The 27,505-nt window shown below is 38.0% G+C and overlaps 1 protein-coding gene across 13 annotated transcripts in view; it reads right to left on the minus strand.

Annotated features, from left to right (window-relative positions):
* Positions 1–384: 384 nt before the first annotated feature.
* Positions 385–27,505, minus strand: part of Zfand6 (zinc finger AN1-type containing 6) — a 72,803-nt gene continuing 45,682 nt past the window's right edge. For 4 of the 13 annotated variants that reach the window (XM_031387245.1, XM_031387247.1, XM_031387249.1 and 1 more), the window contains 6 exons: positions 13,551–13,721; positions 13,206–13,314; positions 12,158–12,258; positions 6,605–6,649; positions 3,170–3,283; positions 385–1,302 (listed from right to left, as the gene is read on the minus strand). In XM_031387245.1, coding sequence (XP_031243105.1) covers positions 1,154–1,302; positions 3,170–3,283; positions 6,605–6,649; positions 12,158–12,258; positions 13,206–13,314; positions 13,551–13,704 — 672 coding nt within the window. In that variant the 5' untranslated portion in view covers positions 13,705–13,721 and the 3' untranslated portion in view covers positions 385–1,153. Of the gene's footprint in view, positions 1,303–3,169; positions 3,284–4,841; positions 4,925–6,604; positions 6,650–12,157; positions 12,259–13,205; positions 13,315–13,550; positions 13,722–20,948; positions 21,101–27,505 lie in introns of all 13 variants that reach the window. The other 9 variants (XM_031387242.1, XM_031387239.1, XM_031387241.1 and 6 more) reach the window with 5 other exon arrangements.

The raw sequence follows: 27,505 nt of genomic DNA on the forward strand, positions 1-27,505 counted from the left end.
TAACTTCTAGAAAAGTTTGGAAACCAGAGGACCAATGGGTCTTTGCAGGGTCATTCTAGTATATAGTTCTCCCACTGACATAATTTAAATGCCTCTAATCCTATGGAGTAAAGAAGTCCCATTAGATTTTAATTTGGTGTAAAAGAGTGCAGGACAGTTAGATGAGAGCCAGAAGGTATCACACATCTCAGTAACTTGGGTTTGAAAAAATTCTAAGGTCTTCAACTCATAGGAATATAACTTGTCATAACACATTAGCCATAACTAGAGGTGAGACAAATAACAGTGGTGCTCTTACTATATTAGAAAACCAAAGCCCTAAAAGATTTAACAGGACAAAATTAATTACCAGAAAGAAGAGGGAAATGTAGCACTTTTTTCGAGTTTTCCTTTTTATTTAATCAAAGACTGGTGAATAAACATAAATACTGCACAATGACCAGATCATTCTTCATATTGTGCACACACAGACCAATGAACAGTAATCTCAAAGAAACTTGCAGTCAGCAGTGAAATGCACTCAGCTTTTCTTTCCCTTGCTTAAAAAAAGAAAAAAAAAAAAAAGAACCAAATACCACAAATTTAGAATCTCATCAGCACATATTCTCCTGTGACAAATGATTCAGACATAAATAGTGGGTGCAAAGAAACTATATGCTAACATATGTATAACCTTTGTTAAATGAAAACAAAACAAACAGAAGCAGCCGTAATGATTAAGATACATTCAGTTACTGATAACTAGTTGTACCCAGAAGGGCCTTATCAAAAGGGAATCGTGCTGCAGAGAAAAGCTATATATACATACACAATGAGAAATAAACTGCAAGATCAACGCATGCATGTTTAATACTGGAAAAATCACAGCCCTCCAGAATTTCTCCACATTTGTTATAAAAGCCCTCTGCACTCAACTAAAATTAAAATGATCTTAAAAGTATAATACTTCTTTTTAGCCACAGAAACTGCAATGGAAATAAATGTTCAGAGTCATTTTCAAAACAAAAACAAAAATCTATTCTTCTGATGACATGCATGATTCAAGGGTCTATGCAAGATACGGTGCTCTACATTCCCAAGGACTAGGAAAAAAAAACCTCAAGTCAATGTTTAGTTTGCAGATAGTCAAAGGATTTTGTATTCCAGCAGGAGTTCAAATCTTCTGGATCTTTTCACCAACAACTACTGGATTTTCTTTTCTGATTTTCTCAGCAGCATCAGCTTTGTAATTGTAAGAGCAATTGTGAACATCTGAGTAACGGTGCACACCACAGTAAACATTTCCACACCGGCATTCAAACCCTGGAAATGGACGAATATGTGTACAGATGGGTTAGACAGGAGGATGAGATATGAAGTCCTTAGTTAATACTATGTAACTTTAAGTCTATGAAGAATACTTAGTTCCAAGAGCTTCATTCTCAATTCATTATTAGAGAGCTTCCTTTCTTGTTCCCATCCATATCTACTTATTTGTAACAGGGCAAGTCCTGACTGCTTCTGAGCTGGTTTCCTTACTTGGGATATGCTCACAATTCCTTCCTAGGAAAGGCTGCTAAACTGAAAATATACAGTGTAGAAACAAGCCTACTGTCAGAAGGCAACTTAACATTTAATTAAGAGCAGACCAATGAGTCCAGAAGACCTGCTGTTGAGTGACAACCTAACACCTTTAATTTCCCCCTCTGCTAAGCTTACAAGAGATGTGAATGGTTCTGTCTGCGGAGACCCTTGAAGCAGGCTTCTGTGGGCCAATATCCTCAGTATCAGAGACAATTCACTAGGCTTCTGTGAGCCTCACATACGCACTTTTTAAGGAGTCATGAATTACTCTAAGGATCAGGTGAGCATCCAATATACAAAAAACACCCAATACAAGCTACTTAATTTTAAGGATATGCCCTTTGAGTTGAAACTCAAATAGAGATGTAGTCAGAGTGACAGTGTCGCTCCTCCAAATCAGGTTTTTATGTTATTATAGATATAGGAAAACAGAGCTCAGGAATAATCAATACTCTAATTATCAACAACTGACGTTTACTTTCTTTACTACATTTTAACTTTAAAAACATATTCTGAAACTTTATGTAATCGAAGCAAACAATACCTAAATTAGATGAAAACTAAATCCTAGCCTTGTAGTCAGGAAGTCTGAAACTTCATGAAACTTTTAGAGAATGTGTTTGATATTAAATATGTCCATTTTAAGTTAAATAAATATATTGGAGGCATGGGGCAATTTAGGTTATCTTTAACATCATACTTTAATCTCCTCCCTCAATACCAATACATGTTTCAGCAAGACATAGATCCTAAGGTATCATTTTATTTTCTATTTTTTGGAGATATAATCTCATGTAGCATACACTGGCCTTGAACTACTGATCCTTCTGTCCCCACTTCCCAAGTGCTGGGATTATGAGCATGTGCTACCGAGCCAACTCTGATGCATAATTTTCACTCAAAAATCTTACTGTTCTCTGTCTATACTCCTGTATACTAAGTATTTGGCATTATACCTAAATAAACAATTAGCAAAACTATTTGTAGCTGCACCACTTTCCAGTGAATCCTAGTACCAGGCTTGCCCTGGCCTCACCCATAGCTCCACTGTCAGAGGGGAGGCACTCCTCTTGACAGGCCTCTACTTCCCTTTGTTTATATAAAGTGGCCACAGAACTCCTGCCCATGAATGTCCAGGGCAGGCTGACTGTGGTTAATGCACATTCTTTGCTAAGTACTGTTGAATAGTTCCCCTTTAACAATTCTGACAGTTGAATTACAGAGCAGTACCACCAGTGGGATCTTCTACATAGCACCGGGCTCTTTTGCTTTTAGCTCACTGACCACATGTGATCTCTGATCAGCACCAATTTATAGAAAACACCTTACAGCTCACCAAAGGCCCCCCAAAATACAATCTCCTTGAAGGCAAGAGACACATCTTTGCCCTTTTCCAGCATTCATCACAATAGCCTTACTTGTCAAATACTCTAAAACCCAACTGAAATAAAATTTTAAAAACTGAAAAAAAAAAAATCTTGAAACTGATATGTACCCAATACCAATGTTCACAGAGGCAGCAGTAATCCTAACTGGTCAATAAACAGTGGGCATAATTTATCCCAAAACACGATCCTAACTTTAAATCATTCAAGGAGGCCCTTACCAGTAAGTCCCACTTTCTTTCTGCACATGAAACAGCGATTCTTTTTTTGTTTTGGTTTTTCAAGAGACTTGTTTTGCTCTTCAGATGGCTGCTGTGTCGTATCTGATACTGAAGCTGACAAAAACAAGAGAGTGGCAAATTTAATTATTTAGTAAGATTTGGTGTTTGGGTTATGGTTGACCCTCATCCAATATTATCCCATGCACCTGTAATTTAAAGACTATCTGAGGAACTGATTTATAGGTAGAAAAGATACTCATAAATTTCCACTATATAAATATGTGTACAAACAGGTAGAAGGCAACCTTTAATAGACAAATGGTGCTTCTAAACATTCACAGATTTCCTTCTTTTGCTATCTGTAGTGGGGAGGGACAGTGAAAGACAATGCCTGACATCCACGAAGTCTGAGGGAATGCACAAGAAGAAAACAGCCATATGAAAACTTCTTAACACTGCTCACAGTGTGATCTAAATAAACTTCTCAGAAAACAGCAATACCAATGTTCCCAGAACGTTTCACATTTTTATGTGAAATCACTTAAGCCAAGTGTTGTGGCACATCCTATAAACCAGGACCCAGAGGACTGCTGTTTGAGCCTTGTTTACAGAATAAGTAGAAGTCCAGCCAAAGCAACAAAATGAAAATCTTTCTCAACACTATCTCTACTCCCAAAAGCACTTAAGATGCTAGGAAAAAGAATCAGACACATGGGGCTGGTGAGATGGCCCAGCAGGTAAGAGCACTGATTGCTCTTCCGAAGGTCCTGAGTTCAGATCCCAGCAACCACATGGTGGCTCACAACCACCCATAATGAGATTGGACGCCCTCTTCTGGTGCGTCTGAAGGCAGCTACAGTAAATTACGCCTGAGCAAGCAGGGCCAGAGCAAGTGGGGCTGGAGTGAGTGGACCGGCAGAGGTCCTGTGTTCAATAGCAGCCACACACATGATGGCTCACAGCCATCTGCACAGCTACAGTGTACTCATACACATAAAATAAATAAAATAAATCTTTAAAAAAAAAAAGAATCAGATACGTGGAAAGTTTAAAGTGATGTAATTAAGATGAAAACTAAACACGATGCATTTTCATCCTAAAATCAAGAGCAAATGCACTGAGACTCAGGTTCAATGGTTGCCACTAAACTCTGTAAATGTGTCCTTCCTGTTACTTGTCACTCTGGTCCTCCTGAGTGCTCCAGAAATAGAGTATGCAACCTACTTGAAAATAATAAAAGGCCTATCCTGGTTTAAGTTCAACTCGCCCACTTTGTCACAACCAGAGCCTCTCTCCCAGGAGTCACTGCTCTTCCAACTATATGGGGAACATCCTTCTGGCTTATTCCACCAGCCACCCCAAAAGGCTTTTCCATTTCAGCCATGTGTGTTCTTCAGTGTCAAGATCCAATACCCTTTCCTCATCAACATTCTCGGCAGCTTTCTACTCTATTTATTACCTCTGCTATTGGCACCAACCCAACCCTCAATCTATTTGTCTGCTGTAGGTGAAAAGCAAATAGTTTAAAACATTCTGATGGTTCCCCACCATTCCCCAGTTTAAGGTCCAGGGACTTTCACTATTCCTGTCATTCTCTCTAGCAACATTACATTATTCCTTAAGTTGCCATACAAAGTTGTCATAGGAACTCTGGAGGGCTTCTCTCTCATACCTGTAAGCTCTTGTAAGGTCCTTGCTGTGTGTGATCTTTGGCTACTAACTCCGTCTTGTCTTTCCTGTTTACACTGATGTAGCCTGCAGTTTCAGAACAGGAAACCCTCTCCTGAGCTCCTATGGTACTTTCTAAGCTCCTGTATCTATATGACTAAACCTGGCTAACTAGATTCTTTGAAGGCAGGAACCTGCCTCATCATTCTTGTTAGCAGAGCCTATCCTGCTGCTACTGCCACTCAGGGAGAAGCTGTCAGTGGATCTGTATTAAATCACTTACCTACTATATCTATGGAGGACATTCCCACAGCCACAGTACAGCTCCCCTTAGAAAAGCTACTTACAGCAGATACTCAAATAAGTGAATGGATTAGAACCTGCTTATGTTAACTCATCTAATATTTAAAAATATGATACAAACACCACACATTGTAAGTGGATGAATGGTAATGAAGAATTCTGCTTACAAAGTCTCTACTACACAAGCTAAAACCAGGCCAGAGAAATTTCTATTAATATACATCCTTATTTCTTACTTAAGGATTCTGAGGCAGTGTCTAATTCTGCAGCCTAGGCTGGCGTCAGATTCATGGTAATCCTCCTGCTACAACCAAGTGCTTGGATTACAGGTGTGAGCTACAACATCTGACTATATTGTATATTTCAAACAAAATAGGGCCACAAACTTTTTTATTTTTTATAATAAAGTAACCTAGAATGTGGGTTTACTAGGACAAGGAGTGAATATCTTGTTTAAGTTCCCACCTCTAGGAAAATATTAGGTAAGGCTTGACTCTGTGAACAGAACTCAAAAATATTTAAACTGTATTCAGAAATAAGCTTGAATATTATCTTTAAAATTTGTAAGCCACAATATCTAACCTAAGAAATGTAGTAGTCAAAAAAAATTAATTCTTATATGTCAGTAACAGGATAGCGGATTCTAAACAAAATTGATTTAACTATTGAGACAAATTTTGGGAAGTATCTGGAAACAGAGAAGAATAAAAACTCGTTCTTACTCTGAACACAAGTGGTGTCACACAACTCAACAGTAAATGTGCCATTTAGCCTGAAGACCTAAGACAAATCACCAGTAGCAGATGCAACTTTGAAGTTAAAGACTAGCCAGCTGTGTGAAATGCTCATGAGCTGGAGCTCGCATTTAGACTGTGGAGTACTAGATACCACACCAAGAGATGATGGGAACATCTGCTCAAGCCCAGCTCTCAGTACAACCTTACTTAAAACAATCAACAGCTTGAGTTTAAATAAATTCACAAGTCAGAATTCTAGGAATCTGTGGAAGACTGATTCCAAAAAAATTATTTTTCTTCGTGTTATATTTAAGATGTAAGACCACAGAATGCCTTATCCAAGTCTGTTTATATTAAAGGAACTATTCGATCATGAATAGAGAGCTATGTAGTAGCAAAGAAGCCAAAGAACCATATTCTTTCTGAGTTTAAAGCCAAAGTAAGAGCAGTGTCTTCAGAACTAGATAGGTTTTCATATAGGAAAATCAGAATTAGAAACATGCCACCAACTGTGAGTAATCAAGAGCACATGACTGTTTAGTCATACCCACTGGCCATGCAGGTCTGTGGGGAGGCCAATGTAACAACATAAAAGAGGCAAAATAAACTGTAGTATGCTTTCTAGCTGATTGGTAACTGGAATCCTGGATAGATATAGTCTACTGGCCATTACTGTTAAGATACTTCACAAAAACACTGGACAGGTAAGAGTGGCTTTACTACCCACATGGAGGATCACATTCAAGAGGAACAAGGCCCTCTGCTCTGGGTCCTGTAAACAGAAAAAGAATAGAAATGTAATAGAAGTACGTAATACAATTTAAACACTATTTACTATTCTGTTTGGGGCATATTCATAAACAGTGAAAAACTAAACTGAACTTAAAATGAAGATTGACAGGTAACCAAACACTATCTTAATATGTCTACTTTCTCTTGGTAGTGGACACAGTATATCTACATAATATATTTTTCCTCAGACATCTTGGCAATTCTCAAGAATTAGACAAAGCTTTTACGGCATGGAGCATTTTCAGGATCCAAGCATGTAAGAGAACTCCACCATAGAGTTAAACCAAGTAAAGGATGAGAACAGAGCTTTTGAGGAGCTCATTTCATTCTGCTTACTTCTGCTATGCATCTAGACACAGAACTAATGCTCCCTAGATATTCAATGCAGACTAACCAACTACTGGGATAATCTTAATTTTTTATTCTGGATCTCATTTTCTTAGATGTGGGTTTAAATTAAGTAAAATATAAGCTCTTCCTAGTTTAAAAAGTCTATGTAAAATGAGAAAAAAACCTAACTTCCATGAGAAAAATCACATGATACTAGCACTGATACTAGCTTTCAAAAGAAACCAGTGCCATGTTTATTATTTTCTAGGAATACCATTAATCCTAGACCTGGCAGCATAGCTCAGCAGGCAAGGCTCTTGCTGGCACACCTGATACCCTGAGTCCAATCCATAAAAGCTACACAATGAAAGGCAAAAACAATTCCAGCAAGCGAGGACATGCTTTCATTCTCTTCAGAATTAAAAGTGAAGATGCTGGTTCACCTGACAATTATCCTTACCTTTTTGAGAAACTCTAGATTGTTTTCCAAATCACCTATAGTATTCTGAATTCCCATAATGTGCAAGTGTCCTAACTTTCACATACCAAAACAACACTTGTTATTGCTATTGCTTACAGCACTCTGCTGGGGGCCATGTGTTAATTCATTATGGGTTTGCTACTGCAGTTCCCTGGTGACTACTGATGCAGAGCATTGTTTTATTTGCTGACAGTCAGTTTGTACATCTCTGGAAAAATATCTATTCAGACTCTTTGCCTATTTTTCTTTCCTTTAAAAACATCATATTCTTTGAAAATTTCCAAAACTCTATTAAGATTTTTTTTATTAGATTCATACATATTTTAAGGATTTATACAATTTATGTGAGTGTTTTGTCTGCAATGTACTATGTACACCATGTGCATGTACTGTTCCAGCTATTACTGGAAATATGGATGGTTGCCAAGCACCATGTGGATGCTGGGGACTGAACCATTTTTTCATTGGAGTGTCTTATTCTGCTTTCTTTCACATATTCTTTATAGCTACACAGATTTAAACTAGGATCCCATGCATGCTGCCCCAAAGCTTTACCACTGAGCTTTATCTCCAGCAGGAAATTTTATTTCTTTATCCACTCTTATTAAACAGATGATGTCAAACATTCCCTGTGCTGCTTTTTTATTCTTTTCATGAAAACAAAAAAAGTCACCCATCTATCTTCTTCAGTTGCTATTGCTTTAGGTGTCTTATCTATGAAATTCTAATTTAAAGCCACAAAATGTGCACTTGCCTTGAGAGTTTTTACAGTCTCAGCTCTTAAATTTATGTAGGTTTCGGATACATTGTGGGTGAATTTTTACATTTTTTTAATGAATTCATTCTTTGATCAGACTTTCATTTTCTTACTGGATGACCTTAGAATTTTGTTTAATATGAACTGCCCTTAAGCTTTTGCGTGTATTTCTGGAGCATTAACACTTTTCCACTGATCTATGTGAGTACCTTCACAATAGCACTGTATCTTTTAATAAAGTTTGAAGCTGGGAACTGTTAAGTATTATAACTTTTTCAAGACTGTCTTGGCTGTTTTCAACCATTCTTCAAAATCAGATGAAATCCCTGATATCTACCCCATGTAAGGGGTAGAAATAATAGTTCCTAAATAATAGTCCCATTTTAGCCAAAAGTCCCTCTGGCTGTCATGAACTAAGAATCCTGGTTCCCCCTGCCTTATCCTTGAAAGCCTGAACCCCTCCAAAAACTGATTCATTCTACACTGAAAAGGTTTATAGTCATCTTTTATCCTAAGCCTCCTTTAACTCCCAAATCAATAGGGTAATATACGAAACAAGAATATCCTTTATTGTTTGTACAACTCATTTTATATCTACTGTCTGAATAATTCTAAATTTCCTGTAAGGTGAACATGATTCAAAACAAATGAAAATGCCGCAAAGAAATGTCAGGGAAGGAGAAAGATATGAAACCATAAGGCTCTACATCTAAACCCCATCTTCTCTTCTTTTCAGCCTGTATCACCAAGGCCTACCTAAAGTTCAGCTCTATCTTCAAGGCAGCCAGTCTAGCTCAGTATTGTTAAATACACCAACATGCACATAGATTTTACCTTTACACTAGTTTTTGTGACCTGGAAGTCTTAGATTTTTAAGAGCTTGAGAAACTGCTATCCTTTTAATTTTTTTAAAGGATAATTAGATAACATATGGCAACAGGATAAACTCTCATTTAAGCATGAGAATTAGAGCCAACATGCCAAATGAAAGCATCACCAGCTACCTGATAGCATCATACCAGAATAAACTTTCTATACAGAGGAAATGCTATTCTGAAAGCCCCAGTGACACTGAAACACATGTGGATACCAAGCAGCTTGCCTAACCAGTCAATCCTACCTACTTGGGGGAACAAAGGGGATTGGACATGCCAGCAAGATGCACACAGTGAATCCTAGCAGAACACAGTTACAGTTGGTGGCAGCGTTCCAGTATCATGTGTCTGTGCTGCAGAGGCCTTTTTGTCTCTTTTCAGTCATTCAATAGATGAAACCATGAAGCATCATTCTCTAATCTGCTCAGCAGGCAAATCATGTATAGGGGAAGTGTGTGTACTTTTAAGTATCTATGTATAAAGAAGCATACTTACATTTGTGTTGACAAAACAAAGAAAATACTTTAAATTTAAAAATAAGTTAAATGTTTTTTTAAGGAGGCTGTTCAGGGTGAGGAGATAGCTGTCTATAAAGTGTTTGTTCTGTAAACAAGAGGACCTGCCTTAGTCCCCTAGAACCTACACTTAAAAACAGCTGTGTCCAGTGTCATGTCCTTGTAATTGGTCCAGTCACTTTAGACAACTTGGTAAATCGGGCTACAAAAAGACTATCTGAAACTGAGAACAGTGGATGGCATGTGAGGACAGACACCCTATGCTCCAGCTTCCACACGCACACTAATTCATACATACATCAGAGGATGCTCTTGAGAGACTTTACAAGTTGAAAACTAATTCCTTCCTAAACTTGGGTGAAACTGAAACTTACATCTGATTTGTCGAAGATTCTGTTATAGTAAAGATATTAATGTTAAGTCTTTAATGAACTTAAAAGTTAGTACTTGTATTATCTGTCATTCAAAGCATACTTGTAAAAAGAGTGTCTAACTTTTAAAAACGTTTTGCAGTCTTCCTAAGATGACATAACTACTTTCTTGGTTAATGTACTCAGGGTGAGCTGGAAGAAACTTTGATGTTCTCCATACATCAAAATGGTGAAAAGCACCTACATTGTTGTGTTATTGACTCACCAACCTTTATCAAACCACTCAACTCTCCACTGCATCTTTAATCTTTTTTTTCATTTTGGTCATTTTGTTTGTTCCCTTTGGTCGTTTTATTTTCTGAGACAAGGTCTCACTATGTAGCCTTTGCTGTCCTGAACTTGCCATGCAGAACAGACTGGCCTTGAATTTACAGAACTCTACCTGCCGCTGCAAGGAGCAAAGGCATGTGCCATCACGCCCTTTAATTTTTACGAATTCTTTTCAGACACAGCCATTTAAAACGTGTTCTGTTTAAGACACACATAACTCTCCTGAGTGAGTGGCAGCATTGTTCTCTTTCTCTCCTAACCTTCCTCTCAAAACTATTTCCTCCTGGGTTCTCCGTCCTCCTGGGTTCTCTGTCTGGTTGTGTCTACACCTGAAACTAACCAGGATCAGATGGCTAACCAGGCAGTTTGCTGTTCTTTTCCTTCCTGCTTTGCTTTTAAACTCTATTATCACTTTAGCAGCCTATACCAGACCATCTAAAATTTAGGAACAATTCTTATCACTTTTCTTTTACCTACCTTCACCTTCTAAATATTCTCTCAAATTTTACATTTATCACCTCTGCCTCATTCAACATCATTTTTCTGTAACAGGCTAGAGAGATGGCTCAGTGTTCAGAAGCACATACTGCTCCTGCAGAGGACCCAAGTTCGATTCCCAGCACCCACAATGAGCAGTTCACAACTGTATGCAACTTCAGCTCAGGGAGGATCAGATGCCTCTGGTACTCACATGCCATGGTCATACACAGATACATACACATAAAATTGCATATTTTAAAAAACCTTTTCTGTAACCAATACCTTTCTCTCAGTCTCCCTGTCAAAAGCAGTAACATCACTGTCACTGTAATAAAGCTAGGTTTTGTTAGCCCTGTTTGTTTTTTAACTAGTGGATAACTTAACATTTCCCCTTCTCTGCATCTAACAGAACTCACCATCCTTACTTTCCTTAAACTTTTCTATTTACAAAAATATTGTTCACTAATTATACCTTATGAATTTATAGTAATATGTGGGTTAGATTAAAATATTTATGTTGGTCACAGAGTATATTCACTTCCTACTGCAAAATCTGCAAAATAGGTAAATCTGGTCAAGTATTGACCAGGCAAGAAATATAGAGGCTATCTACATTATTCAATATAAAATTCAAACAAACAAATTGACTACTGCAGATCATCTGTGACCAGAGTGACCATACCATGCATGATGTAGAAGTCAGTGTGCTATCCCCTTAAACCCTGAACTTATCGTTGTACAGTACGCTCCCTTGGCTGACAAGATAACTAACAAAGGCTAGTAGAGATTATGAAGTCTCCTAAATGCCTTGCCACTGCAAATGACTCAGATAAGTTTCTCAGAGTTCTTGGGTCACTTGAATTCACAGAACCAGGGTGAGAGCATGGGGTACCACACTATGAATGCAAGTAGCTGGATGTGACCACTGCACTGTAGTTTACATGGGGAGAGGAGTGCCTGGGAACCAAGAAGAAAAGCTTCCCTGATAATCAGTCAAAACCAAGATCAGCAAGGTTCCTATAAGTCAGTAGTCCCAGTGCTTGGAGAGGAGAGTTTTGGTATTTAACTGTCTAACACAACAGAACATAACAGTATAACACTTCTATTGCTCACTCTAATTACATCCGGCTTGAATCTTCTCTTTACTCTGATCTAATTATATAAGTGGAAAATAGATTCCAACATTCTGGTCAATTAAATATTTGAGAATATAAAATACTCTTCTCATAACAGAACTAACAAAGCATATATGATAAGCAGGTACTGTTCTAAATACCCATATCTATGCTAGTAACTGGCCTACCTATAGAACTCAAGTGCTAGACAAACACATGCTATCACATGCAAACCTTGCAGGTCTTCTGTCTCGGATACTGCTTTGTCCACAGATGTACTGTCCACTTGGGAAGGTGCTACAGATTCTGATAAAAGTGACTGATTTGATACAGGGCTAGAAAAGCAAAAGATATTTTTATTTTTTTAACATAAAGGATATAGTAATACCACATCCTATAGAACACAGAGACACTTGTAACCTAACATGATCATAGGGTTTAGAGACCACAGGCTAATTAGGGCCAGAAGTTTATGCTTTGCAAACCAAAGCAACAGTACAGAGGTTCTTTTTCTGTTTTTGTTTTTAACACATCCCAAATATCACATGAATGCTCTAAATGAAAACTAGCACGATGCAGCCTTGCTTCAGAAACATTAAAACAAAAGTTGTAAATGAGCATCTATGATCAATTTTTAAAAAGGAAACATAGTATAAAAACTAATAGCCTAGTATATAACAGAATACGATGGAAAAATCCTTCCTTCTTTCTACACCCAAGAAGAGCCTTAAATTGTCTGTATAGTTCAGCCTAGCCTTGAACTCCCAGTCTTCTTGCCTGTTTCTCAAGTCTGAGATTTTATGGGGATGCACCACAATTTTCAGAGGTTAAAACATGTATTTCTGTATGCATCCCTCTATCTCTAACTTCAGAGCTAAAACAAAAAATGTATTATAAAACAGAAAAATTAGTATTGCCTCGTGATTAAAAAAAAAAAAGAGTCTGAGTCAAGGCTCTTCCAATTCAAGGCACTAATACTTGTAGGCCATGGACTACAGTGTTAAGAACTAACTCTAGAGGGACTTCAGCAGCAAATCAGTGTGTGGTGTGAAGAATAAAGGAAAAGATGTCTGAAAAAAGGATTGAAGACTTGAAAGAGCTCTCCTTCAACAAAGAACAGTACAAAGCATCTTGTAAGTAGTGAGTAGCGAGCAGTCAGATACAATTCTAGGCCAGTAAATCCTGCAGGAGTTTTAAAGCATTCCTTAGTGAATGATTAAAAACTATCGTAAGATCAATACTCTGTAGTTTCAGTTATCTATCTTTCAGAAAGTCACCTTACCCTGGTTGCATAGATGAAGACGTAGAATCTAGCGCTGACTGAGTGTCTGGGACACTGCCATCTGCGCACTGAACTGGTAAGGATTCAGACAGACTGCTGACAGAAGCTGCTGCAACACAACCACATCGTAGGTTAGTATTCTAATAGCCCAAGGCCTGATAAAAGCAAAGGAAGATCAATTCCCCACAAAACATACTACATAGGTTTCCCTTCTTTAGTATCCTGGTTGTTGTTGTTGTTAATTTTGTCTTAGTGATATATTTATATGACAGAAAGTGAAAGGAGGTATTGCATATACCCCACGTGTTGTCAGGAACACTACTGTGCTTCAACTGGGTTACTTACCAGGTGGGCTTATTCTACCATTGCTACTGTTCTGTCTTTGAAGATGTTCTTTATAGCATACTGAACACATGCCATTTGTACGAGGGTTTCCATAAAATCCGCAGCCAGTGGAGCAAAGCATAGGTGCTTGGCTGTGATTAGTTTCTTGAGCCATGTTCTTCTGTTACACACCTGAAAATTTGCAAAGAATTAGTAAAGAATTCCAACATAAGACTTCAGTGTTATGTTATCCAAATCTGCTTTCTATAATGAAGGGAAAACCATCTTTATGCTCTTTTCCTAACTATGCTAAGCTGCCCCTAGACACAGGGCAAAGTAAAGAGCAAAGGACACTTGGTGAACTCCTACTTCAAGAACTGCTCTGTAAGCAGTTCTGTGCTGGCTCAGAAAGTGTAAAACTTCCCCAAAGGAAGCGACCTCTTTCTGAAGACTCTGTACCACCCAAACATTAACTTCAGTTTGGACTTTTAAAATAATGAGCAACACTTTAAGTTTTGCTCTAAGTTATACTATTTAATTTCTAGCTATTTAAAGTTTTGTTCAAGTCTACATTAACTTGTGACTTATTATGTTTAAAGATTACCACCTAATGTAATTGAGCAGAATGTTGGTGAAATGAGAAATGGGATTTAATCAGTTTGGAAGGTAATTTAACAATTCACCTCAAGAGTCCTGTAGAAGACAAATACTCTGAACCAGCCTTTTTTTTCCTTAAGCATGATAATCTATAGAATATCTATAGTATAATCAGAAAAAGAACAAAGAATACACAAGGATGTGGCCCATGGCCTATTTATAATATAGGAAAACTGAAAACACCCTGAATGTCTGACATTAAAATAAATACTAATATTAATGACAAAATGTCCAGAATCATTAACATTTTTTTTTCCGAGCAACACTGATAATCTTTTTTAAGTAAGCTTACAGTTTACATTGTACACAGATACATGAGTTTTAAATACTCTCACTATATCAAGTGATATAATATAAAGGTTTTTGAATATATTTCTTTTTTTTTTTGATATTTTCTTTATTTACATGTAAAATCATTAACATTTTAAATGACTTTCTCAGGGAGAAAATGTACACAGTGAACTGTACATGCTGCTAAATAGTGCTAACAGAACAGCTATTAATTATAAAAGAGCAGTAGAAAACATATCCAAGAATGGTAATACTAAGTTCTCTCTGATTATGTGCCTGACTTTAATTTTTTTCTCAATTGTGAACATACTAACTTGTATAATTAAGAAAAATGTTTAATTTTTTAAAGCATTTATAATTTTAAAGAGTAAAATTAAAATCTACTGGGACAGAGTCACTAGTCATTGCATGCTGGGACTTAGGAAGGATTTGGGAGCCACTTGAAGGTGATGATCAATCAAAGCAGATGGAAGAATTTCACATGCTATTCCTCCCAGAAAGCAACTGGTAACTTGGCACAAACAACCCACGGCAGCAAACAGTAATAGCAGGCTTATTAAAAAGAACTCCTTCTAAAGGAAGGCTATTACAGACCAAAAAGGAATAGATACTCGAAATAGAAAACGCTTTGTCACTGAAATTGCCTTGACTTGGTAAACACTTAAGGAAAGCATTCACTGTTCACAGGAACTAGAGTTTTCTCCATCTGAATGTTTTGAAGATTGTTGAGGGTAAAGATGTATCAAATTTAATAGCCAATACCCATAAGGTCCTTTGTCTGGATTACAAGAAGAAGCTGCTGACTAAGTATCTACCATTAAAAGTAATGTTCCAGATCACCATGGTAGCGCAGTCCTTTAATCACAGCACTCAGAGGCAGAAACAGGCAGATCTCCGAGATGCTGTCTAGCCTGGTCTACATAACAAGTTCTAGGCCAGTCAGAGGTACGTAGTGAGACCTTGTCTCAAAAACAAATGAAGGAAGAAAAAATGAAAGAAAGAAAAGAAGAAATGACCTTGCTGCATGTGGACAAGGTAATGCATACCCTGTAATTATAGCACCTGGAAGGCTGAGTCAAGAGGATCCCTGATCTGAACTACATGGAGTTCTAGGCCAGTCTGGGCGACTCTGTCTAAACCAGAAAAACAAAAGCATAAACCTCAAATAATAGAAAAACTCTCAAACTGTTAAGGGATGCTATTTCACACCTTTAGCTGGGAATACAATCTGGGATTCTGACAAGCTTATTTTCACTCCGTGAGAGGTTCTTTCAGAATCCCATCCTTGTCAGAGAGACAAGGTTTTTTGGGAGGTGGGGGTGGGGTGGGGTGGGGAAGACGGAAACAGAGACAAGACAGAGAGAATATCATGTTGTATCAGTCATCTCTCTCTTGCAGTCCTATATATTCATATGACAAATAAAAGACAATTACAACGTAGAGAAGCAGTTTGACGGGTAGATGTTCCTGAGAGACACAAGTCTAGTCTCTTTTGAGTGTGTATGTGTTCATATGAGTGTAGGTACATGCTCACTTTGTATGCACATCTGTGTTAAAGCCAGAGGTTAAAACTGTAACGAGTCTTTTCCTCAATCACTTTCAACCCTACAGTTAGAAACAGTTCATCAGCCAACCTGGAGCTTACCAATACAGCTAGACTGGCTAGCTGGCAGTGCCAAGGATCCTTTACGTTCCTAGCACTGGGATTACACAGGAAGCATGTTGCAGTATTTTGCTTCTTATGTGACTACAGGGGATCTCAACTCAGATCCTTATGCTTGTGTGTCAAACACTTTATCCACTGAACCATCTCCCTAGCCCTATGCTCTTTCTTTGTGTTTGTCTAGTTTTTAAAAATCAGAACTGCTACCATGATAAAGATAATTAAGTAATGGAGCTGGGAATCATCCAGATAGCCTGGCTATACCAAAGTCCAGGTTCTAAGCTAGTGATTTTAAAAGTATGGTCCATGAGCTTGTATGGAGGTCAACACTGTCCTCAAAACAACATTAACAAGTTACCTGCCCTAAAACAAAACACAACACAACACATACTGTCAATGATCCTTCTGCAGTAGTGCAGAAGCAGTGGTGTGTCTCAGCCTGCGCCTTTCAATGGGCCAGACAGACAGTGGAATAAAGAGTACTAGCAGACATCATCATACTACACCCAGAGCAAAAAGCAATTGATTTGTTAAATCTTGCCCAAGCACACACTTTTTTTTCTTTGAGAATGGATTTTCTGGGGTCATAAGCATGTGTCACTATACATTTTTAATATTTTGTGTGACCAACTGGGGTGAGTGTCACCTATGAAGTATTTCTACATTTTGGAGAAATATGTCTAAAGAAAAAATGGTTGTGCAACTATTTCAACTGTGAGGTGACTGAATTACCCTTTCAAAGAACAACTTTATTTAAAAGAATGACTTGATAAACTGGTTATTAAGACTTGGGTATATGGCTGGGCAGTGGTGGCACACGCCTTTAATTCCAGCACTTGGGAGGCAGAGGCAGGTGGATTTCTGAGTTCGAGGCCAGCCTGGTCTACAGAGTGAGTTCCAGGAGAGTCAAGGCTACACAGAGAAACCCTGTCTTGAAAAAAAACAAAAACAAACAAACAAACAAAAAACCACCATCTTTTATCATCTGGGAAGGTTATTAAAACATTCTTTTTCAACTATAAGAGCCCAAATTTTCTTTATGGCACTCTGTATATATTAAATTCAAAGCACCCACCAAAAAATTGTTTTATTAAGCCTTTAATCACTAAGAAATGTGTGTGTTGGGGGGGGGGCAGGTGCACTTTCCATTAAAACATTTAAATTGAGTTAGTATTAAATTTTCCCCTCAGCTTTACCTGTCATATGCTAAATAGCAGTAAATATAACCACCAAGCTCTTCTGCGACATTTAACTTCAAAACCAACATTAAAATTCAATACCATATAACTTTAGCTATTTCCTAAGCCAAACTGTCCTGCACAGTAGCAAACAGAGCAATTTTTCAGAATTCAGGAGACACAGGGAATTGCTTATAAAAAGACTCAATTGCACTCATTTTCAAAACATTTAAAAAGTAGTTTTTATAAAGATTCAAAACGATCAAAAAAAAAAAAAATCACAAAGAGTACCAATTTCTATGAAGGCAGTGGCACAACAAAGGTACTATGGAAAAAAACCCCAGGTCAGCCCCTCCTTAATCCTCTGCCTTTTCTGGTAGGTGAATAACTTGCAGGGCATAAATCTGGCACTGAAAAGATCCAGGAGTAAAATGGGTAAGGGAAGAGAAGAAAGCAGATCAATTCTTCATAGTGCACTGTGGGACTCCACAGCTGCAAATCCAAGGAGAAGAGCAGTGAAAAATGCCAGCCCTGAGAGTGAATACTGCCTAGCACAGTACAGTAATAAAACAGCTTCATGAATAGATTCCAAAGTGTTAAACAGACTTGTCACAGTCAAAATCACAACCTATGCTCTCTAATGCATTACAGTTATTCAGAACTTACTGTGAGACTTGTTTTGTCCTTATGCCATTTATTTCTAACAACTCTCCAAGATGTTGTTATGAGACCCCAGTGAGTGCCCAAAAGAGGGCATCAAATCCCATAGCAGATGGTTGAGAACCACCAAGTGATTGTTGGGTATTGGACTCAGGACCTCTGGAAGAACAGCCAGTGTTCTTAACCTCTAAGCCATCGCTTCAGCCCACAAATCAGTCTTTTAATACTAAACAATTAGAAGGATGACATTCTGTTGAATTTAAAAAAAAAACCTAATTTTGAGACATTCATGAATTTTTATTATTTGCACTTAAAAATCAGCTTATAATTTACTTAATTGTTCATTCTTAGAAAATATGCAACTTTAACTAGCTATAATCTACTATACTCAAAATAATTAATTTTTCCATTTTGTCTTTTCCCCTAACGAAGTCCTTATCTATATAAAAATTCAAGATTGCATAATCTGAGAATGCAAGAAAATTCATTACAAATTAAAATTCCTACAAAAGAACAGCAATGAACGAAGGCAAGAGACATGCCTTTGTTTCATTTCCTACAATGAACTCACAAGTTCCAGTGACTTCATTTGGGAATCTCATGATATTTCATTTCCCATTCCAATGCTGATTTTCGTCCCTTCAAGCGGGTGGGGATGAGGAGCTTGGAGATTGAGTTCTATGTACACAACAGCTGCACTAATTTTTTTCCGTTTTACTGCCTTGCTTCCAGTTCTACTGACTTCAGCTCTTCTGAAACACCTAGTTTGAGTTACTTCATAGTAACTGCCCTTGAAGAGTACTCAATGAAGCATTCATGTTCTGCATAACGTCCGCAGCTTAGCCTACTTTCCACACTGTGTAAAATGAGAATACTCTTGGAGTCAGTTAGCAACAGTGCAATTCCCAACTTTGCCTTTTTCTTGTTTGTAAGAGTTTGGGCATGTCAGTAACCTAAGCTCAATGACTGCTCTAACTCAGCTGTACCTAGAAGTAGAAGGGCCAGTCCTTTAATCCATCTAGACTGTTCATTCCTAGCTCTTGCTTCTCCTTTCCTGTAGATGTTGTCTTCTGTAGCACTCTGCCCAATAGTCCTATCTACTTCAGGAAATCAGTCTCTCTTGTATTCCTCAGAAAGCTGCTGCTTGTGCCACTCTTTAGGATGCTTAAATCTTACCGTAGGTAACCCAGCAACTCACATCCCAGTTATATAAAGCATTGTTCAAATCCCTTTTATATGCCCATATGAATCTTATGAAATATTTATTGACTAACCACATGTTATTATGAAAGTAATATGGAAATATTATTCAAACAGATGCCGAGCAGCTTAAACTGGTTTAAAATGCATGCACACACACACAACCCTGTTGTTTTCCTGCCTTGATCTAAAGGAAATGAGGAAGAAATAGTTTACAGTGAAGAGTCAGTCCAGAAAACCTGTAAAATGCCAATTTAATCTTACTCAGCCCTGTCTGGTTGACCAGAAGATATTAAAATTACTTAGCTATTAATCTTCAAAACTTGGTGAATGTCACATAAAAATTTCAGGTTTCCAAGTAAAATAAGAAGACCTCACAGAGTGAGTTCATGTTCTCAATATTGAAGACTATTAGGCAGGCTTAACTCTTTAGGATGACCTCTATATGCCTGCCCACTGGCTCATCAGTTTTATTGTCAGATATTTATATTTAAAATTAGTTCTTTGAGAATTTTGTACAGAGTGTTTTGATCATATTCACCCTCCTTTCCCAACTCTTCTGAAGTCCACCCCACTCAACTTTGAGTCATTCCCCACCCTCATCAAGGCCAATTTGTGCTGGCCAAACAATCTTGGATGTGTGACTATCCACTAGCGCATGCCCAACTCACCAGCAGCTACATGCATACTCTTTGGACCCTTACTCTCCTTCCAGTGGTTAAAAAAAAAATTAAGACACACAAACACGTATATGTATGTGTGTATGTGTATATATATACACACACACACATATATATACACATACATACACACACACACACACACACATATATATATATATACATATATATATATATATATATATATATATATATATATATATACACATACATACACATGTACATACATATATATACGTATGTAAGACATGTATGCCTGGTGCTTGTAGAGGCCAGAGGGCACTGGATCCTGTGGACGTGGGGTTATAGATGGCTGTAAGATGCCACATGTGTGCTAGGAATCAAACTGGAGGCTTTTGAACCAGAGTCATCTCTTGAGCCCCTGATCAGAGTTTTTGAACCTGAATTTGATTTCCTGAATTTGGAACCTTTACTAATAATTTCAAAAGAAGTTAGGCATGTGTGTATAGAGAGGCATCTATAATGTAGCAAATTAAATAAAAATGCCAATTACAGTTAGCTATCATTTCTAGTATAAACTCCTGAAGTCCCTCCCTCCAAGTCCCTTCCCTCCCATCTGTCTTTCTGATTTTTTGTTTTTGTTTTTTTGAGATAGTCTCACTTTGTAGCTCTGGCTGGCCTGGAACTCAGTATGTAAACCAGGCTCGTCTTAAACTCAGAGATCCATTTCCTTTTGCCTCCTGGGTGTTGGGATTAAAGGTGTTCACCACCATGCTCAGCTGCCTTTCTTTAGTCACTAGAAAGCGAACCACCCAGAGTTGGCTAGTTCTGTTATTGTATAAAAAAGAGAAGCCCAGAAAATAGCAAAATAGAATTTGAGGTACCCCTTACCATAAAAATTTTAATAGTAAGTGATCCAAATATCAATGCTCAATTTGACACATAGTAATTCTCAGAGTTCTGAGCATCAGAATTTCTAAATCCATGTGAGAATGAACGAACACGTACACATACATGTACACAGAGAGAGAGACAGAGACAGAGAGACAGAGACAGAGACAGAGAGAATGATTTACTGAGATACTCTGCAGGATAACCAGGAAGGTCACAAATCAAATGGAAAACACACCTTGACAGAAAGCACTTGGGAAGAAAGCTGCTCACTCAGATGAAAGAACAGGGACTTAGGTTAAAGTTCCTACTGTACTGTAGGCTTGATAACTCTCTGCATAGCAGTCCCCAGATCCCTAAGTCGAGTTGTCTTTCCTGCTGTTGCTTGCACTGAAAAACAAAAAGGCCATTGAATCTACCTAACATATGGATAAGATTTCTGGGGATATTTTTCTAGCAAATATAAAGTACAACATTCCTATATATAATTACATCAATGTTAGATGTGTTCTAGTATAACCTGCACTTACCCAGCTACTGCTACAGGCAAGTTTCCACAGGCCTGGATAATAAATCTCATCAACAGGGGCCACTGTAGCTGCACATGATACATACCTCTACTCCAAGCTCTGCAAGTTCCAGGCCAACAGGTGAGGGAATGTCCAGTGTATGTGTATGTTCATGCCCTAGTACATGCTATACTTAGATTTTCTGGCTCTTAAACTTCTGTAAAGGAATTATATTACACCCAATATTGTGAAATTCAACTATGTTCTTTATGTAATTGTGGTGTATTTATTCTCATCCCTACACAGAATGTTCCATGGTGTAAAGGACTATCTTATATTCAACATCCCATCAGGATGTTGAAACCTTCTTGTCTTAGACTTCTAGAAAGACAGTTGTTGGGAATATTATTTATGTAGCTTCTGGTTAAAATGCATCCACACTTAGCCTGAGTACATACCTAAGAGTGGGAATGTTGTACCATTGTGAATACAGACTTTCAACTTTAGCAGAGACCACTAGTTTTCCAATATCTTTTCACTTTCCTGGAAGTAAAGGCCCCAGGATATTCCTGAGCTTACCCATCCTCAGTACTGTATGTCTCCTGAATTGTACTGTATGTCCAATAAAAAGATGTCCATACCCTATTCCCTGAAGCCCTTAAGTATTTTCTCAGATTAAGAATCTGAGAAGATCTCACCCTGGATTAATCAGGTGAGCCTTAAAAGACAGAGAGGCACAGCAAGCTTTGAGATGTTCAGCAACAACTTCATTTCTGATTTCTGGACTCTAAAATCAAGAGAATGGTTTTCCTTGCTTTTTACTACCTGGATTGTATTAACTGGCTTCAGAAAGCCTGAGAAATTAACGCTCCTATGCAAATATTCTGTGCCTCCATGTCTTACCTCGGAGCCACTTTGTAGCTTCCCCATCACTGGATGCTCTGACTTGATACTGGGTATCCTCTTCTGTCTCTACTGCCTGTTTTCTGTTGTATGATCTTCTCCCATAAATTTTCCCTCTATTTGCCTTGTCTTTTCTATTTTAAATGTAGTTTGATTCTACAAACTGATGTTTTAAATGTGTGGTCCCTGGCCGGCGACACTGTTTTGGGAGGCTGTAGAACCTTTAGGAAGTAGGGCCTAGCTGGAGAAATGGTTCCTAGGAGACAGGCCTTTGAAGGTGATACTAAGCCCCTGGTTTCAGGCTTACTCTCTTTGCTTCCTGGTCCACCATGATATGAGGAGCCTATAATACACTCTTCTAATCCTATGAACTTCCCTACCATGATGGACTGAGGCGCCCTAAAACTGTGAGCCAAAAGAGAAGAAAGTTTCTCTATCAGCTATCTCATCACAGTGATACTATGTTAACAATGTCCTTATTTAGTTAGTTGCTACTTAATAAGCTACTGCCTATTCCAAGATCATGAAGATATTATATACTTCTAGACTTGGTTATTTTATCTTTCACTGACAATTTATCTGGATTTAACATATTTTTTTTTAAATATGGAATAATGCAAGATTAAGATTCATGTTTTTCTCATTTATAATTAACCCAAAGACCATATTTTGCTTACTATGGGTCATGATGTTTATCCATATGCTTGTTACTGTGGGGAAGCTGGCTGCTGCATCATAAAGAAAGGCTCAATGGTAAGCAGCTGAGAGCTCCATTCAATAGCTAGCTACATGCTCTCAAAACAGAGTCAGTGCTTACCTATACAAAGTCACTCAATATCCTCTCTTACACAAAAGCCAGAGTCCCCCAGTTCTCAAAACAAAACATCCTTGCCCCACAAAACCCAAAATATAAAGTATTGTCTGTAATACACAAGATCCATACCCATAAGCCCTTTCATTTCTTCCTCTTTGACCTTAAAGCTTCTAAACCATCCAGCCACCACTTCCATGTAGCCATTTAGCACACAGATTGCTTCATCTCCTTCTTCTATATCCCTTTAAGGAGATCTCTTCACCTCCTGCATCTCTGACACCACTTTAGGTAAATCTCTAATTTAGTTTACCACCTTTGTGAATGACTACCTTGTTTAAGTTCTTCAATTCAGTAACAACTTTCTCTAAGCCTCTCAGAATTTTGTACAATGATTTTTATATAAGGAGCTGATTTTATTATAGATAAAAGTACTTAGGATTTAACCTAATCTCTCAAGCTACTGGCTAAACCAAGTATGCAAAGCCTACCTGTGGAGCACTGAGGATTCCCTGAGACTCTTTCTGAGTTTAAGGAAGTCAAAACTACTTTCAAGGTAATAACAATTTATAGCCCTATCATGTACCTGTACTTCTAGGTACTGCAAAGCTGAAGCAAGAGAATCACTTCCACCAAAGATCAAAGCCACCCTACACAATATAGTGAAACCCGTACTTCAAAAAAGCACCCAGTACAGAAGCACACAGACAGAATTATAGTACTGGGAAGACTAAGGCAAGAAGATCAGACAGCAAATTCCAGGACGGCCAGTGCTACATAGTAAGACCTTCCTTGTCTCAAAAAATAAAACAACAAAGAACTTATCTTTTTTAATCTGTTGGCATATAAGCCAGCAGTATAAAAGAGGGTAAAACAGTTGACATCTTAAGAGGTGGCACTGAATTGTGTCAGAAGTTGTTATACACTTTATCACTATACTCTTAACATGAAAAACAGCAGTTCTTTTTGAAAAATTCATTTTATATTTTTAAGGCTCTCATATGGCCTAGGCTGGCCTATGTAGATATTTGGCTAAATTTTTAAGCTTGTTACCCTCTACCTCCCAAGTGCTATGACTGCACGTGCTACCACTTACAAATTGTTGCTGCGGATGGAACCTGGGACTTCATGCACACAAGGTAATCACTCTACCAACTTGGCTACCTCTAAAACTCTTGGGAAGGTCTTTATCTCTTCTTAAAAGTTAATCTTATAAAGGCTAGAGATATGGGTAGCTATGTGAGGATGTTGCTCAGATGGAAACCATTACAGAAAACTATAACCAATCAAAATGCAGAGTCACGGACTCCCACTGGATGTATCTATAAGACATTCTTGCACCTAAGGCTCAAGGAGTATTGCAGAAGAGGAGGCAGAAAGACTGTAAGAGCTAGAGGCTCGTGGACGTTGTCCTGTCTCCTAGTAATATCAAAAGCTAAACCCATAAAGTCTTACCAACATGAATGGAAGAAAGCCCATAAGGCCTTAATCCTACACAAATAACTACTTTTGTGTTCTTTTGTGTTTGTTCTCAACTAAGAAATGGTGACAGAGGGGCTAATAGTCTTCCCCAGAGCAAAACACACCAACTGACTACTGGATACCATATGATTAGTCCTGAAATCATACATAGAAGTAACATCATATACACAGAGAAGGTATATTTAGGAATAAATATATATGAATGTGTGTACATGCATGTTATAACAATAATATAATGAAGAGACCATGAATTTGAAATGGGCAGGGAATAGGGGGGTTTGGAGGAAGGAAATGAAAAGGAGAAATGATGTAATTATATTATAATCTCAACAATAAAAGAAAAAAGTATACTGCTCTCTTTTTTTTTTTTTTTAATGCTTATTTACTTTATGTATATGGATGCTTTTCCTGGAAGTATGTCTGAAAACCACATGCATGTCTCGTGCCAGCTATCAGAAGAGAATGCTGGATCTCCTGGAACTAGAGTTTAAGATGGCTGTGAGTCACTGTAGTGGTTTAAGTGAGAATCACCCTCATTGGCTCATATTTGAATGCTTAAGCACCAGCAAATGGTGCTATTTGAAAAGATTAGAAGGATTAGGAGGTGGAAAGAAGTGTGTCACTGGGGATGGTCTTTGAAAGTTAGAAAGCCCATAAGAGGCCCAGTTTGTTTGTCTCTATGTACCATTTATGCCTTTATGCCTCCATGCTTACCACCATGACAATGCAGTAAACCTTGGAAAGGGTAAGGAAGCCCCCCAATGAAATGTTTTGCTTTTAAGTGTTGCGTTGGTCATAGTGTCTCTTCACAACAATACAACAGTGACTAAGATAGCTGCCATGTGGGTACTACTAGGAACTGATTCTGAGTCTTTTGCAAGAGCAGCAAGTACTCTTAACCACTGGGCTGTCTATATCCCTAAACAGTAGTTCCTAATGAAACAATAAAATTATTAATCCTGGTGTAGATTCTGCCTTAGTTCATTCCTCTTTGATCCTTTCTGTGGTAATGGCACCCTGGAATAAAGCCTTCTTCATAGTTTCCTGTCCACGTGATACCAACGGAAGTCCCTTTGGACAGAGTTAAGGTTCAAGGCTCTCATTTCAGAGAACAGGCCTGCTTGCTGAGGAAACAGACTCCTACAAGCCCAGAGGCAGATTGTTATAGCTACAGCTGCCTGTAATCAGCAGCAGTGCCTTCAGGATCAACTAAAAGATGAATGATGGACAAATAACCTGTCTTTGAGGACAGAAAAGAGAAAAATCAGATTTAATACACAAAGCATTTTCTTTTCTTCTTAGAGTTGTATTTTCAATTACTCTAGAATGAGGTTGGCAAACTTTTCCTCTAAGCACCAATAATAAATATTGGGCTTTGTGAGCTACACAGTCTCTATGGGAACTCTCAAGTTCTATGTTGGTAATGAAAAGAAACCACACATAAATGTTAACAAATGAAGTGTACTTACAATAAAAGGTGACTGAGAAGGATTGAGTTAGTGGGCCAGGGTTTGCCAATTCCTGCTTCAGGTTCAGTGCACTTAGGTACTCAAGTAAAAGCCAGATGAATACATGAATGCTTTCAAAACTTCTTTGGTTAGAAATGTTATTAGGAAAAACACAGCAAGACTTCTTGACAGCAAATCAGCTTTTCTTTTGTTATAGCTTTATTCAAGCACACTGACTGTGCTGCCTACTGTTCTGTTGGTTACTATAATAGCAGTTTTATGCCACAGTTTCTGCTTGCAAGAGTCAATGTCAGGAGCTCAGAGTGTAGCTCCATGGTAGATCATACAGTTGGCATGGATTCAATACCATAGTTACAAGGACACAGGCACAAATGTCTGGTTTTCATGTAACTACAGAGATACAGTCATCTACCTTCAAAATCAAAACAGCCATAAAACTACAAAGTGCTAAAAAGCACTCAACAAAACATAGAAATATAATCATTCTAACTTTACAGTTTTTTTTTTTAAAGACCAAAATGAAGATCAGTGGCTGAAAAGAGTAGTAGAGTCCTGTTAACATGCATACGGCTTTGGATTCGATCCCCAGCACCGCAAAACAAGCAGGCAAATAACGTGCATGGCATTCCAGAGACTGACTTTTCTTTCAGTGAAGATGCAGTCACTTGAAGTAAGGGATAACAAACATCATAAAAGAGACCTGACTACAGTTCACAGCAGAACAACTATATATAAAGGGTCAACTTTATCTACAAGACAACAGTGAAAAGAACAATGGGCTTGGCTTAATTCTAAAACTAGCTTTGATTATGACACTGTCTTCTTAGTGCTTAGTCCAAGCCCCTCACACAGTAGGTGTGATACCTGTCTTTTCTACCTCACAGGATTCTCAGGAAGAGCCCATTAGATGATAACTATGAAAACACACTGCAACATAAAAGAAAGGAGTACAAATTAGAATTGGGTGACTTTTATGAATTATGAACAGCAACTGCAGTTCATAATTAGAGCGAGGGGTGCAGCCCATGGTTCAACACGGATACTGCCTCAAAGGCCTGCTCACCACAGAATAGATCACTTATTAGGAATTAGCTGTAAATGCCTGACCTGATAGAGACCTGAGATGATACCACTTTCTCAGTCAGCAGTATCAGGGAATGGTTTACAACCAAACCTCATAAAATAATGTGTCAGTTATTTTGCTAATACAAACTTTTAATTGTTTATAGTGAGCATTTGCCAGTGCAGAAGGATAAATCCAAGTACAGACACACTCCACACAGTAGCATTTTGTAAATGGCTGGTAGTTCCACAGGTTATATTGCCTGGAGATCCTAACACTGTCTCAGTTTTCACTAGTATATGCTCAGTATGTCCACGGCTAACAAATGCATGACTGCATTCTTCTTGGGAAAGAATTCTATGCACTTGGACTATCAAATGCTGGAAATATCATTAGAAACAGAATAAGGTAACACTGTGAAAAGCTTATTATCCATGCCAAGGAGGAGTTTTCTGTAAAATGATCAGGAAACAGGGAATTTTCCCAACTTATAATTGGAAGAAGCCCTAAAAAGTACTGCTCACTACGTACTGCCATTTAACTTACATATTTCATATT

The sequence above is a fragment of the Mastomys coucha genome, unplaced genomic scaffold (assembly GCF_008632895.1).
Source record: "Mastomys coucha isolate ucsf_1 unplaced genomic scaffold, UCSF_Mcou_1 pScaffold21, whole genome shotgun sequence".
NCBI classification, from domain to species: Eukaryota; Metazoa; Chordata; class Mammalia; order Rodentia; family Muridae; genus Mastomys; species Mastomys coucha.